Source organism: Adiantum capillus-veneris, chromosome 1 (assembly GCF_014529385.1).
Source record: "Adiantum capillus-veneris isolate H3 chromosome 1, ASM1452938v2, whole genome shotgun sequence".
NCBI lineage: Eukaryota > Viridiplantae > Streptophyta > Polypodiopsida > Polypodiales > Pteridaceae > Adiantum > Adiantum capillus-veneris.
The window spans coordinates 32,476,856-32,490,445 of NC_140931.1; the positions used below are offsets into that span (position 1 = coordinate 32,476,856).

The 13,590-nt window shown below is 47.3% G+C and overlaps 1 protein-coding gene across 4 annotated transcripts in view; it reads left to right on the top strand.

Annotated features, from left to right (window-relative positions):
- The window catches only part of LOC147464515 (uncharacterized), a 40,388-nt gene that overhangs the window by 25,859 nt on the left and 939 nt on the right, over nucleotides 1-13,590 (top strand). For all 4 annotated transcript variants that reach the window (XM_086515357.1, XM_086515350.1, XM_086515343.1 and 1 more), the window contains one exon: nucleotides 13,153-13,502. In XM_086515357.1, coding sequence (XP_086371483.1) covers nucleotides 13,175-13,502 — 328 coding nt within the window. In that variant the 5' untranslated portion in view covers nucleotides 13,153-13,174. The remainder of the gene's footprint in view (nucleotides 1-13,152; nucleotides 13,503-13,590) is intronic.

The window sequence follows — 13,590 nt, forward strand, 5'->3', positions numbered from 1 at the left end:
GGCCATACTTAAAGACTGTGCAGGATGTCCGAAGCTTCTTGGGATTGTGCTCATACTATAGAAGGTTTATCAGGAATTTTGCAGAGATGGCTTCACCCCTTCACGCTTTGTAAAAGAAAGAGGTCACTTTCAAATGGACCCAAAAAGAGATTCAGTCTCTTAAAGGAAAAGTTGGCTTCAGATCCCGTGATTGTTTTACCAGATCTTAGGAAGTCATTTGTGGTCCAGTGTGACGCGTGTGGCAAGAGCATCGAGCAGTGCTATTGCAAGATGGACGGGTAGTAGCTTATGCAAGCAGAATTTTGCAAGGGCCAGAGAAGACTATGCAAACCTACAAGAAAGAGCTTTTGGCCATGATTCATGCGCTTTCTAGTTGGAAGCAGTACCTCTTAAATGTTGATTTTGTTGTCCAAACAGACCATCAGACCTTGCGATACTTCTTGACACAGTCAAAGCTATCCGAAAAGCATATGCGATGGGTAAACATTCTTTCTATGTTCCACTTCCAGATTATGCATGTGGAAGGCAAGAAGAATGTTGTGGTTGATGCGCTATCAAGAAAGCCACAAATTTCAGCTGTGTCAATTTCTTATCATCATGAGCTTGATGACATGAAGGAACAATATGCTACAGATGAAGATTTTGCAAGGATTTTTGAACAGTTGCAAGAAGGACAACGTCATGAGCACTACCTCCTCAAAGACGGTTTTATGATGATGCATGGCAAACTTTGTGTCACTAGGCCATTGCGACATAAGGTCATGGTAGAAAGTCATGTCCCGTCGTATGGAGGGCATCGTGGAATTGAGGCGACAGTGAAAGTGGTAGAGACATTCTTTTATTTGCCTACTTTCGAAAGAGATGTGGATGCCTTTGTGCGATCATGCGTGATTTGCCAAGGTTAAATTTGACAAGCAAAAGGCACCAAGGTTGTTACAGCCATTGCTGATTCCAGATAAGCCATGGGAAAGCATTGCTATGGATTTTATCTTTGATCTTCTAAGAACGTTGACAGGGAATGATAATATATGGACCATTATCTGTTGGTTTAGCAAACAAGCCCATTTCATTCTTGTCAGGAAGAAGATAGAATCCGATCAGATAGCACGTTCGTTCATGTACAATGTATTTAAGTACCATGGTATGCTACAGTCAATTGTCAGTGATCATGATCATCGCATGGCGAGTTTGTTTTGGAGAGGATTGTTTGAGAACATGGGCACTACGCTCAAGTTCTCCTCTTCGTTTCATCCACAAACTGATGGACAATCAAAAGAGGCTAAATCTACTGCCTTGGATTTGGTGAAATGTATGTGTCAGATAATAAGGGCAAGTGGGAACAGTATTTGTCTATGGTTGAGTATGCATACAACAATACGGTGCATTCGTCCACAGGCAAGGCACCTTTTGAGATTGTTGAAAGTGGCAAAAAGGTTCCTCCCATTTTGTATACAAAGGACAAGATCTTTGAGGCAGATCGATATGTTGAGAACATGGATGAAATTTATAAGAAAATCAAAGCTGCCGTGGAGAAGACTTTGGCAAAGCAAAAAAGGGGCGTTGATCGTCACCAACGTGAACTGTGTTTTCATTAGGTGATTGGGTTCTATTGAGGTTTGAAAAGGCAAGGTTAAAGAAGATGAAGGGCAAAGAACGGTTGTTTCCTAAGCTCAATATGTGTTACTATGGGCCTTTTGATGTGTTTGATAAGACCAACGATGTTGCTTATAGGCTAAAATTGTCTGACACTTAGAAGATTCATAATGCGTTTGACGTGAGTCTTCTAAGACCCTTTGTGGGTGATGTGGCAGAAGGTATACCACAGGAGGATCAGCAAGAAGTTGATGAACTTGATGAGATTTTGGTTCCTGAGCAGGTTTTGGCACATAAGGAAAGAAAAGTTAAGGGACAGGTTGCAAGATGCTATTTGGTGAAGTTCAAGAACTACCCACCTATGGATGCAAAGTGGATGGAAGAGCATAAACTATCAGAGTCACCAAATGTACTGCAGCTTTACCTTGAGGCCTTTGGGTTACAACCCACGTATGGCCCAACCCAACGTGTGCAAAGGAGGGGTAATGATAGAGCTAGCGCATCAAGTGTACATATGGATTTAATGTAATAGAAGTGTGCATCGCTCTTCAAGTGTTAGAAGTAAAATGTTCACTTCTATAATAGATGGAAATGACAAAAGTATGAACATCTCATTAAGTCATTTGTATCTATGTGTTATAACCTTTCTTGCGGGTACATGCGATGATAAAAGGGTGCTAACAACACAAGATCATCAATGGCATGTATATATGGCATACGATCGAGGACGTTTGCGATTCAAGAAGGGGGTATGTCACAAGGACGTGGCAACTGCGAACCTTAGTTGTTTCTTTCCTAAGATTTTTATTTAATGTTTGGGACCCTCTTTTAGGAGTTGCAAATGGCTGGACATTGTATGGCCAGTGTGAAAGGCCGATGGTCGAGAGTTTCACCCACAGATGGAAAGGCCTTGTCGCCATGAGTTGGTCGGGCTAACCGACACTGGAATCCGAGTAGTAAAAGTATGTTGAGGTTCAGTTCAAAGTCATTTAGCCCCTCGCCACACTTATAAGTCGGTGGGTACTAGGAAATTAACTCAAAAGAGGCAAAGTGGACACATGGCAGCTCCCGAGCAGTTTTCCCAGCTTGCATGAAGAGGGGGTGTCCGTTTCAAGAGGAGAGGCTGATTTTGAGTCATTGAGTGACCTACAGAGTGTGTGAGAGTAGTTGGTGCAGGTGATGAAGCTTTAAGGGAAAGCTTGCCTTCTCCCTTGCACTATGTAGCGCGATGATTCCGCTCTCGTGTGTGTTTGAAGTGTTGAATTCCATTCACAGGTTTATTTGTGAAGTTTCTCTGTGTCATAAAAGAATCGGGTGAAAGCTAAAGTCTACCGCCCTATGGGCCGATTTCAGTAGATCTGTGCAAAACGCAAGTCTGGCTGAAAACGCAGGTAGAGGGAGGGGGTTTTCTGCGACGAAAGGACCTGTAGAGGCCATCGCTTGCTGCCTTGAACCTTGAGGTGATCGCCATGTGGGAGAGCAAAAACACAAGTGGAGAAGGGTTTCTCCGCGACGATAGAAAAGCTCCAGATTCCATCCCTTGCCTGGCTGATGCAAAAACGTTGGCTGATCCAGCCCTTTTGTGTGTGTGTGTGTGTGTGTGTGTGTGTGTGTGTGAAAGAGAGAGAGAGAGAGAGAGAGAGAGAGAGAGAGAGAGAGAGAGAGAGAGAGAGAGAGAGAGAGAGAGACAACAAACAGTCTTCCCATACATTGATTCGTCTGAGTCAGAACTATCAAAGGATGAGGTGTCCTCGTTAGAACTCTTAGAATGTTTTCGATGCTTCCGAGATTTCTTGTGGGATCTACTCTTCTTAGTTTTCTTGTTCTTCTTGCCCTTCCAAGTCCTTCTCCACTCCCGATGCTTCGCGTCCTCCTCGCTAGAGTCGGAGTCGGAGTTTCCCTCATCATACCAGCTATTCTGGGGTATGCTCCTAGAATGTCGTCGTTGCCCAGGCTCAATGTGGGGGTATGCCTCTGCTGTTGCATCCTGCAGTCTCTGTCAAGATGAAAGTGAGCTCCTCTAGAGGTCTCCCTCGATCCTGTGTGCATAAGACTTAAGTGTCTGTATATACCATCTATGTAGATAGAATCAGTCTCTAGAGTTAAAGTGTATTGGGTATGCATAGAAGTTTGTGCCAATCGAGCTGTGTGCTGAACTGGAATGAGACGGTAAACATGAGGAGGGCATGATCTACTGCTACCCTGATAGGCCTCGGCCCGCTGATTGTGAAGTCTTGAATAGAGGGTATAAAATTTGACTGAGCCAAAACATAATCCACTGTGCTAGCTCCATGTCTATGAGGAAAACAAGTGAATCCACTCGATGCTGGAAATTTTGGAGGCCATTCAAAGATGGCCAGTCCATGTGTAGTCCCCATGTCTACCCCATATCCACTGTGCTCCTCATCCTGCAAACACTTGTCCAATCCTATATCATTGACATCCAATTCTCTCAACATTTTCCCTGAGGTATCGTAGAAAGCTGTCTGAGATTGGCCCATCTTGGCATTAAAGTCTCCCAGAAGAATGGCATCTCCATCCCTAGAGAACTCCCGTATGTCCTCATCCAATATCATGTAGGCTGACTGCTCCTTGGGCGATGCATATTGAGATGTGCTGGGGGCAAAATAGCATATTGCAATGTGGAGTGGCCTCCTTGTCTCTGCTCTCACTCTAACCCACATAAATCTGGCCTGCTCATCTCTCTGAACATTACAAATGAGGGGCTGAAGCTCCTCCTTGAATAGGATTGCCACACCTCCTGACCCACGTCCTCTTTGCGTTGATCTAACATCCTATCTATGTAGTCTCCTGATGGTATTCCGTCACTCTAGGTAATGTGCCACTAGGAGTTTGAAGCGTCTCCGAGTAAAAAATAATGTCTCTTCCCTTGAAGCTATCCTCAAATGCGCCTACATCTAGCTTCATTGATCCATTACAATTCCATGCTTCCATTTTAAGGTTGGTGGCATAGGTCTTGCACCGTCATGCGGTGCGTCTTTTTAAAACCACCACTCTCCCTCTCCTGTAGAAAGCAACTTTCCCTTTCTCCCTTGCTGCCTTGATCTCTGGCATCAGCTCTTACTTGTGTTAGAGTGAGGCCATCACCCAGAAATATCCCAGTTTGCTCGATTGTTGTCTCTTCTTCAGGAATTCCTTCCTAGCTTCCAACGTAGGGGAACGTATAATGAGTGCTCTTTCCTTGGAACTTCCTTTCTCATCACTTCCCTTCTTTCCCACTCTCCAAGCCCCTTTGTGTGTGGGTTAAGAAAGGCCCATGCGGTTCAAGAGTTCTTTCACTTCCTCTTCTACTTTCCCAGTGTCTTTAAGACCTGTAACACGCACACAAAGGGCTCTAGTCTTCCACTTTTGCTCCTCCTCATTCGTCACATTGATGATAGTGGATGTCGGTGTGGCTTCTTGCATCTTATCTTTGCGTCCTCGATCCACTTTTCAGCTTTATCTACCTTCTCTTGTGTTTTAAATAGGTGCTCCGCCCATGAAGAGGTTGTTCGTGCCTTCTGCTCTTCCTCTTCACGTAGAGTTTTCACATGCTCCTTAATGCTTTCGAGCTCCTTTATCATTGAGGGTTGATTTTCTCCCTCCTTTGCGGGGGTATTTTTACAAGCTGCGAGTTCTCCCTTAAGTGTTTCGATCAATGCATCCTTTTCATTCATGTGTTCTTCCATTTATTATTTCTAGGACTCAAAAGCAGCAAGTGCATCCTCTAATATTTTTTGCATCACGCATTCCATTACATTCACTTCTGCCCTCACTATAGTCTGCATTTCGGCCTTCAATAATGTGTATTCACACTTATTAAGCATCTCTTTGTCCAACTCTTTCCTCATATTTGCATACATAGCTTTTTTGTAAGTCTTCGCATTTGCATACATCTCTTTTTCAATGTCACCCCTCAAAAGGTTCAACTCCGCCTTAATCATCACCTGTACCTTCTCATATATTAAGTCATCTTTGACTCTAGACAATTTCTCTGCTCTCACAGAACAATGGCGATAGTGGGCTCTCTCAAAACCTCTGCCTAAATGTCGCTTTCGATTTAGTTTGGGCTTCATAAATATTGTCGTCCCTGAGGTCAGTTGATTGGTTCAGCTGGATCTGATAAGAAAACAAGCAATCAAGCTAGCTCATTCCATGTCTCACTGTTGATCTTTAAACCAGCTCCAATGTGAACGTGAAGATAAGCAACGTAAATTGAGAAGGTTGGATCGTCGCCTGATGAAGCTCAAAAGGCGGCTAAAGCCACACCAAAAAGAAGAGAAAATGCGAGCTCCACCTGAAGAGATTTGGGTCCCCTTCGAAGCAGAAAAACCTCTCCAATGAGGCGCAATGTATGCAGATATGAGGGTGTAACAAATCGAGCGAGAGAGAGAGAGAGAGAGAGAGAGAGAGAGAGAGAGAGAGAGAGAGAGAGAGAGAGAGAGAGAGAGAGAGAGAGAGTAAGTCCCAGCTTCACTTCGAGTCTTGCTTCTACCGTTTGCCAGTCTTGCCCATTCTTCATGGCGGCTTTGCCGGTCTCGAGTGCTACACACGGCGCTCCATCACCACTTGCCTGTCGCGTGGACTGCACTGGCGACCTGTTGACACGCATTGACTCTAAAGTACAACACTTGGCTCAGCATGCCTTGGTTTGCCGGATGATTGGACAGTCTCCTCCTCGATCTTCTATACGAGATTGGTGTCAAACTGCATTGGGCACTACACAGGGGCGGATCTCAGAGCTTACATTCCTTGGCAGGGGCATCTTCATGGTACGTCTTTCAGATCCCGCCATTGCCTCAGCTCTCCTGGCTCGCTCCCCGATACTCTCTGATCGCAGGATGATTTACTTGACGAGGTGGTATCCCGAGTTTTCCACTGAGGAGTTTGACAGTCGACACCTTATTCCCAGATTCCCTATGACGCTCTCTTTCCCGGATATGCCTCTCCATTTTATTGATGAACATCTCCTTCAAATGATTGCTGCTCATTTTGGCACAGTAGTTCCAGGATCCTGCATCTTCTCATCTGGCCCACCTCGCATTTAGGTTTTGGTGTTTGGGGATTCTTCATTACCAGATACAGTTACTGTGGCTGTGCGCGATCGCGACTACTCTCTCCGAATGGTAGTCACTGGCCGCCCAGGACAGTGCTTACGCTATCACGAGATGGGACACTTGGCGCGAGATTGCCACGCCATCGGCGGCAACGACAGCCGGCTCGTGGCAGTCATGCTCAGCCACGTGGTCAGCGTCAACAGCCGGTTCCTCCTTCTACTAGTAAAGCACCTCAGCAGCCTACAAGCGTTCCTCGAGCTCCGACCCTCCCTGTTCCTCCCTTTGCTTCAGCTCCCACTGAGGCAGCATGGTAGACAGTGGGTCGTAATCATTCCTTCCGTCCTCGTCAGCAACCAACAACACAGCCAAACCCCAGTGTTACCTCTTCTGCTCCCTCTCAAGTTTCCACCACCCCCTTGCCCCCTGCATCTCCTCGCCATTCTTCTTCTTTGCCACAGGATCACTTACCTCTGCTACCTGCTCCTCCTTCACCTGCAGTTCCCCCACCCGCTCCTTCCCCTCTTCCCGAGGTCCCTGTTCCCATGCAGATGGATCATTCACCGCTACTACCTCTCCCTCCTCCTCCTCTTCCTCTTGCCCTTACTCTCCCTCCTCCACCTCTCTCAGCAGCTCATACTTACGTTCCACGCAGTTTTCTCAGCTCTTGCCCTCTTTTCTGGGGCACTCATCGGGCTGAGATGTGCAGTGACTCAGAAGGACCATTGCGGGTACAGCTCTACCTTATGCTATAGACTCTTGGGTTGTTGGAGGTGACTTCAACAACGTTGAGAGTGACTCTGATTGGCGAGCCACCACACCTCCCGTTCTATCATCCGTTTCTCCCTATGAACAGCCAGCTTGGGATCGATTTCTTCTAGCTATTCAAGGTGTTGATGCCTGGCACATACCCTCTTTTGGTCATCACCTTGCTACACTTCACTACTCTTGGGGGTTTCAGCGACAGCAGGGGAGATTATTAGAGCGACTTGATCGTTTTTACATTGGCCCTTGGGCAGCAGCTCTAGGCGGATTTACTACTATTTAGAGAGGGACCAGCCTCTCATATCATTTTCCCACATCATTGGTTATCTCCTTCACTAGATCCTCTGCACAGAGGCGAGGCTGTCGCATCCCTGACAGTGTTCTCACCACTCAAGTATTGCAGCAGCAGATTCGTGACTTATGGTCCACGGATGCTTCTTATTGTGGACCCCCTGGAGAGTTTCTTGCTCATTGCATTTCTCAGTCTAGTATTTACTGCCGTGATCAGACTGCTATTATTCATCGTCAGTTGAGAGTACGCGAGTCTGATCTTCACATCCCTCTTGGTTCCACTCAGCGCTTGCTTGAGGAGTGGCCTTAGGATGCTTATCTCGCTGCTAGACAGAGAGAGCTCACAAAAGAGATTCGTCGCGTACAGGAGGCTAGGTCTGAGTTCACGCATCATGCTTCAGTGTCTCATTGGATAGCTAAAGCTAATAGAATGAATAAAGACTTCTTCGCGGCGCATAAAGAACGCCCTCCTGGCACCACTCTGCGGACTTTGTGCGATGCTCAGGGGATACTACATATGCATCCTTATGTTATTCTTGATATGTCTGCAGATTATTTTGAGACAGTGTTCACTGCTGATGTATGCACTCCTGAGGTTTTACTTGCCCGTGAGCAGATCTGGTAGCACACTCGACATCGTTGTACAGACACTATGGCAGAGATCTTGTTGGCACCCTTCACACTTACAGAGCTCCATGTTGCTATAGAGAGTCTTGATCCATCCTCCTGTCCAGGAGAGGATGGCCTCACTAGAGCCTTCTTTTTGACATATTGGGATGTATTGCATATACCACTGCTTCGCAGTTGTCAGGACATCTTTATATCAGAATATATGCATCCGGCTCTTTGTTCAGGTCTCATATCTCTTATTTCGAAGGGGGGTGACACCACTCAGCTCTGACAGTGGAGACCTATTACCCTACTCCCTTCAGTCTATAAGATATTAGCATTACTGATCAGCCATCGCTTGCAGCAGTTCTTACCAGATATTATTCATACTTCTCAGACAGGCTTTGTCATGGATCAATGCATCCTGGATAATATCTTCACTTTTTATGAGGCAGTAGAGTAGGCCAGATCATCTTCTGAACCTCTCGCTTTTTTCATCCTTGACTTCGAGAAAGCGTACGATCGTGTTGACTGGGACTTTCTCGAAGGATCTTTAGCCAGGATGGGTTTCCCTTTGAGATGGATTTCAGGCATTTCCGCTCTCTTCAGAATTGCCAGCAGTGCTATTACTATTGGTGGCCGTGTCAATCGCAGTTTTGAGCTTTCTCGATCTGTCCGTCAGGGCTGTCCTTTAGTAGCATATCTGTATTTGTTTGTGGGAGAGACTATGTCTGACTTTCTTCGTGCTTAGCGTCATGCATTTCGTGGCTTGACCATGCTAGTACCTACAGCTCCAGACCTTATCGATCAAGAGTTTGTTGATGACACTATGCTCATGTTGTGCTATTTGCTACCCGCTCTTGACGCAATGTGGGAGGCCCTACAGGTTTTTTGCATTGCCAGTGGCACACGCATTAACTGGCATAAATCCTATGGGTTATTGGTTGGCAGTGATGACATACCTACTTGGGGGGTAGCTGATGGTTTCACATGGCTGCAGCCGGGTCAGACATGCAGATATCTGGGCTTTCAAGTTGGATTTGATGTTTCCTCACAGCAGCAGTTTGCACCGGTACTACAGTCTATTCGCAGGAAGCTATGCCATTGGTCTTCACGTCATTTGTCGTTGGCTGGCCGTGCGTTGGTCGCCAACCAGGTCATTCTGGCTACAGTATGGTATATGGCCTCTTGTTGGATGTTACATTCCGATGTGATAGCTCAGCTCCGCCGACTAGTGAGGAACTTTTTATGGAGTGGCACAGATGGGACTATTGATACTCGTGCTCGAGTTCGCTGGTCCACGATCATTCGTCCTAGGTCAGAGGGAGGCCTTGGCATTATTGATCCAGAGTTACAGAGCCGCGCACTTCTTACCAAGCTTATTGTTCGGGGTCTTTTTCCCGGCCAAGAACCTTGGAAGATGCTTCTTCAGGCCGCTCTTTGCACAGTGACTCCACGACTCGGCACTAGAGACGGTCATACTTGGCATTCAGGGTATAGTTTTCTCTTTACGGATGCCCCCTTGTCCACTTCCACCCTCTCACCCTTTCTCCGATCGCTCCTTCAGATTTGGGTTTCCATGCGATGGGCTATCGTACGCTCACTTCCCTCATGTCGTGAGGAGATTGAGCGCCAGCCTCTCATTTGGAATGCTACAGTTCTTGATTCTTCGGTTAATCCACCCCGTCAGCTTGGAGAGAGGACTCACATTGATTGGGCTGCTTGGGACACTGGCCCTGCTGCCTCTATGCAGTTGTTTCATGAGACACGTATGCTGGATGCCAATTTTGTGGCAAAACATTATGACAGACTGCTTGAGATTGATTCAGCCGTTCCTTCATAGTGGGATGCAGTCATGCGAGGCACGGTTCAGATGCCCCCTCATTGTGGCTGGGAAGGCCTCTTTGATCAGAGCACTCTCTTATTAGCTCGTTTGGACACCATGCTGTTCACAGTTGATACTGACAACTCTCAGGGGATTCATGCTAGATTGACATATGCTGCCACTTCTCCACTACTTATCTCCCTCGACGCTCGATGGGAGGCCATACGAGTAGTTGGCTCACGCGGGAAGCGTCGTTGTGTTGACCCCCGTTTTGCTTCCGTTGATGCTGCACTTTGGAGGCCTTGGGTGTGGGAGGGTCGTGCCCTATCTCAGCTTTATTGGGACCCAGGAGAGTGGCATTGGCCTCACTCAGACCCCACAGGTGCACCTGTATCCTTCTTTGAGTACACTGTCAGGATTGGAAGGTTAGCATTGATGAGAGAGCAACCACAGCAGCCCACTCGTATGCGTTTCTGGTTACATTCAGGCCTCTCCCTTGCCTATCTGCAGCAGTTTTGGTCCGCCATCTGGGATTTACATGTGGCTCGTCGTATTTCCTTTTTCATGTGGATGATTGCTCATGCGGGACTAGTAACTACCAGTTGGGACTTGGCTAGCTACTATGGGTCTTGATCCGTTATGTACTCGCTGTCCTTTGCGACAACTTGAGTCACCTGCCCACTGTCTTTGGTCATGCTCAGCTTCCCATGTAGTGTGGCTTGCAGTTTGCTTTCTACTCAGCAGAATAGGTGTTCAGCATGGATTTCTCACTTGTGGCCAAAGTGATCCGAATCCTTTGATGTAGCCTCCGTCGATCTGTGTAGTCCTCCGCAGTCGTGGGCGTCTGGATCTCCCTAGCTCAGTCGCTCGGTCGATCAGTGTGCCTCTGGTGTGAGGCGACAAGCTTTGCTGTGGTGGTAGCTCCTCCAGTGTCTGCTCTAAAGAAGTCTGTGATGTGTCTCTGAGACTGGCTGGCCTCTCCTCTCATCAGGTTCTCTCTATGTCTGCGGAGCTCGAGCAGAAACAAACCCAGGCATCTCTGATCCTCGTACCTCATGACTTTGGAGAGTGGTCCAAAGCCCTCTCTGAACAAGCAGTAGAAGCGGCCTCGTATCTCGTAGTAGACGGGGCAATGGCATGTGTAGTGCAACTCTGTCTCAGGCTCCATGTCACACAGGGGGCATGTCCTGGCCTCTGTTAGTACTCTGTTGTATCTCCCAGTCTCGATCCGCAGCTGGTGTGAAGATGTGCGTATCTGGCCAATAGCACACCGTATCCCATGAGACAAGTGGGTGTCCATGTATCTGGGCCTCGTCACAAAACCGTCCGCCGTAAGTTGGAGAAGATGCTCTCTGTAGAAAGCCATCTTTGTGCCCAGCTCCTGTGCTGGCTGTATCCATGTCCTCTTGGTGTCTAGCTGAGTCAGGTACTGGCGGATGAGCCTGGTGATCTCGGATTGTGTAAGAGTCAGAGAGGGTCCATCCAATGAGTACTGGAAGGGGGGCAATCTGTCTATATGCTGAACCCATGCGCCTGAAACCATGATGTCATCTCCCCATACCAACATGTTGTATCTTCCTGCATGGCTAACTGTTGAGAGGACTCAAGTGCAAGGCGGGCGTATCTGTCTATGGGAAGTTCCCACATGCGGTGTATGAAGGAGACAGATCTGGTGAGCGCCTTAATCACTAGTGGGGGGGGGCGGCTAGCTTTGCTCGGATAATGGCACGTGGTACTGAAGCCTTGGCTCTAATGAGCCGCGAGATCATAGAGACCAGAGGCTTCTCCATGTCCCCCCATCCATCAGTGCGACCTGTCCTCCCGTGATGATCCAATGAAGGCCCCCGTATCTCAGCTCCATAGAGGAATGCAGAAGCCACCAAAGTGTCAAGAGCTAGAGCTTCGTCCGAGGCTTCTGAAACTGAACCTGTGAACACATCCTCTCCAATCTACGCAATGCCGAATGGGCTCTGGTCAATCTAGTCTCTGCTGCTCTCCTCAATGAAAATGCTGGTCCACTAAAAACCACTCCAAGGGTAAGTGTAAGCATCTGTATACTCCACTGTCTCTTGGCCGTATGTGAATGCGGGAGCTGACCTCCTGATCCACTGTGGGGTGGTATTAAATACCACGACCTTGGTTTTACCAAGGTTGACAGACAAACCACTTTCATGGGCAAACGTATGCAAAGCATCCAAGTGACGTTGCATCCCCTCCAGAGAGTCGGAGATCAACACAATATCATCAGCATATAACAATAGCGGAATCCATGTCCCTGCCAGCGGTGCATCTGTATCACCATCTCTCTCAATGTAGTCAGAAACCTCATCCACATACATACCAAATAGAGTAGGAGAGAGTGGGCATCCCTGCTTCACCCCAATAGTGGAGTGAACCGGTGTAGATAGACCCTCTGAGGTGCGTACATGCCCTACCACTGATCTGTACAATGCCATGATCCCCCAAATGAGCTCTGTGGGTACTGTAATTTGTGCATCAATCTAGCTCTGGGTACTGTGTCAAATGCTTTGTGGAAGTCCACAAAGCTACAATAGATCCGTCTCCCATGGGATCTGCCCTCCTAGATGATGGCCCTGAGTGTCAAGATATGGTCAAGAGTAGAAAAACCTCTCCTGAGCCCTGCCTGCCCAGCTGCACGCATTCCCTCCCTCCCTGCCCATCTACTCAGCTGCTGCTCAAGAATGGATGCGCACAACCACACCAATGTGTGTCCAATCATGATAGTGCGATAATTCCCAGAGAGAGAGAGAGGGGGTCGTAACGATAAGCTCTGTTGTAACGAAGCCTGCACTCGAGCTCTACTATACGCACGTGAAGATCACTGCTGTACCTGCACGCCACACTGATCTACACCACCTGCGTGTTGTACCTGCTCTATTGCGTGGCACACTGCTTGCCATGTATTTCCAGGAGAGAGAGAGAGAGAGAGAGAGAGAGAGAGAGAGAGAGAGAGAGAGACACGTTTTGGTAAAAGCTAAGGCCATTCTTTTACAGGACTTCTATTTATATCTACCAAATGGCACATCAAGTGAATTCACCATCCTCAGGATTATCCTCAGCACAGCCACAGTTGATAAGGGTGCCTCCAAGTATAAGTGAAACACCTCTGGATCTGAATCTGTCTCAAAAGGTGTCTCAGAGTATCTATAGGGGCCACGATGAGACAGATGGATCAGTGTCACCTCGTCAATCTTTTGAAACTGCTGCAAGCTCTCAACCTCAGAGTGTAGCTAAAGTAGCATCCAATGTATCGACATTCAATGCAAATGGATTTGTTGATTTTAGCGCGAGAACTGTGTCCAAACATACAGGCGAACACAAGCTTGCACAAAGCAATGTTTCAGGTTCAGTTATGATATTATGCATGAAGTTCTCTTGTTATCTCACCAGGAATGCATGGTACATGTATATGATGATTTGTATAAATCACTT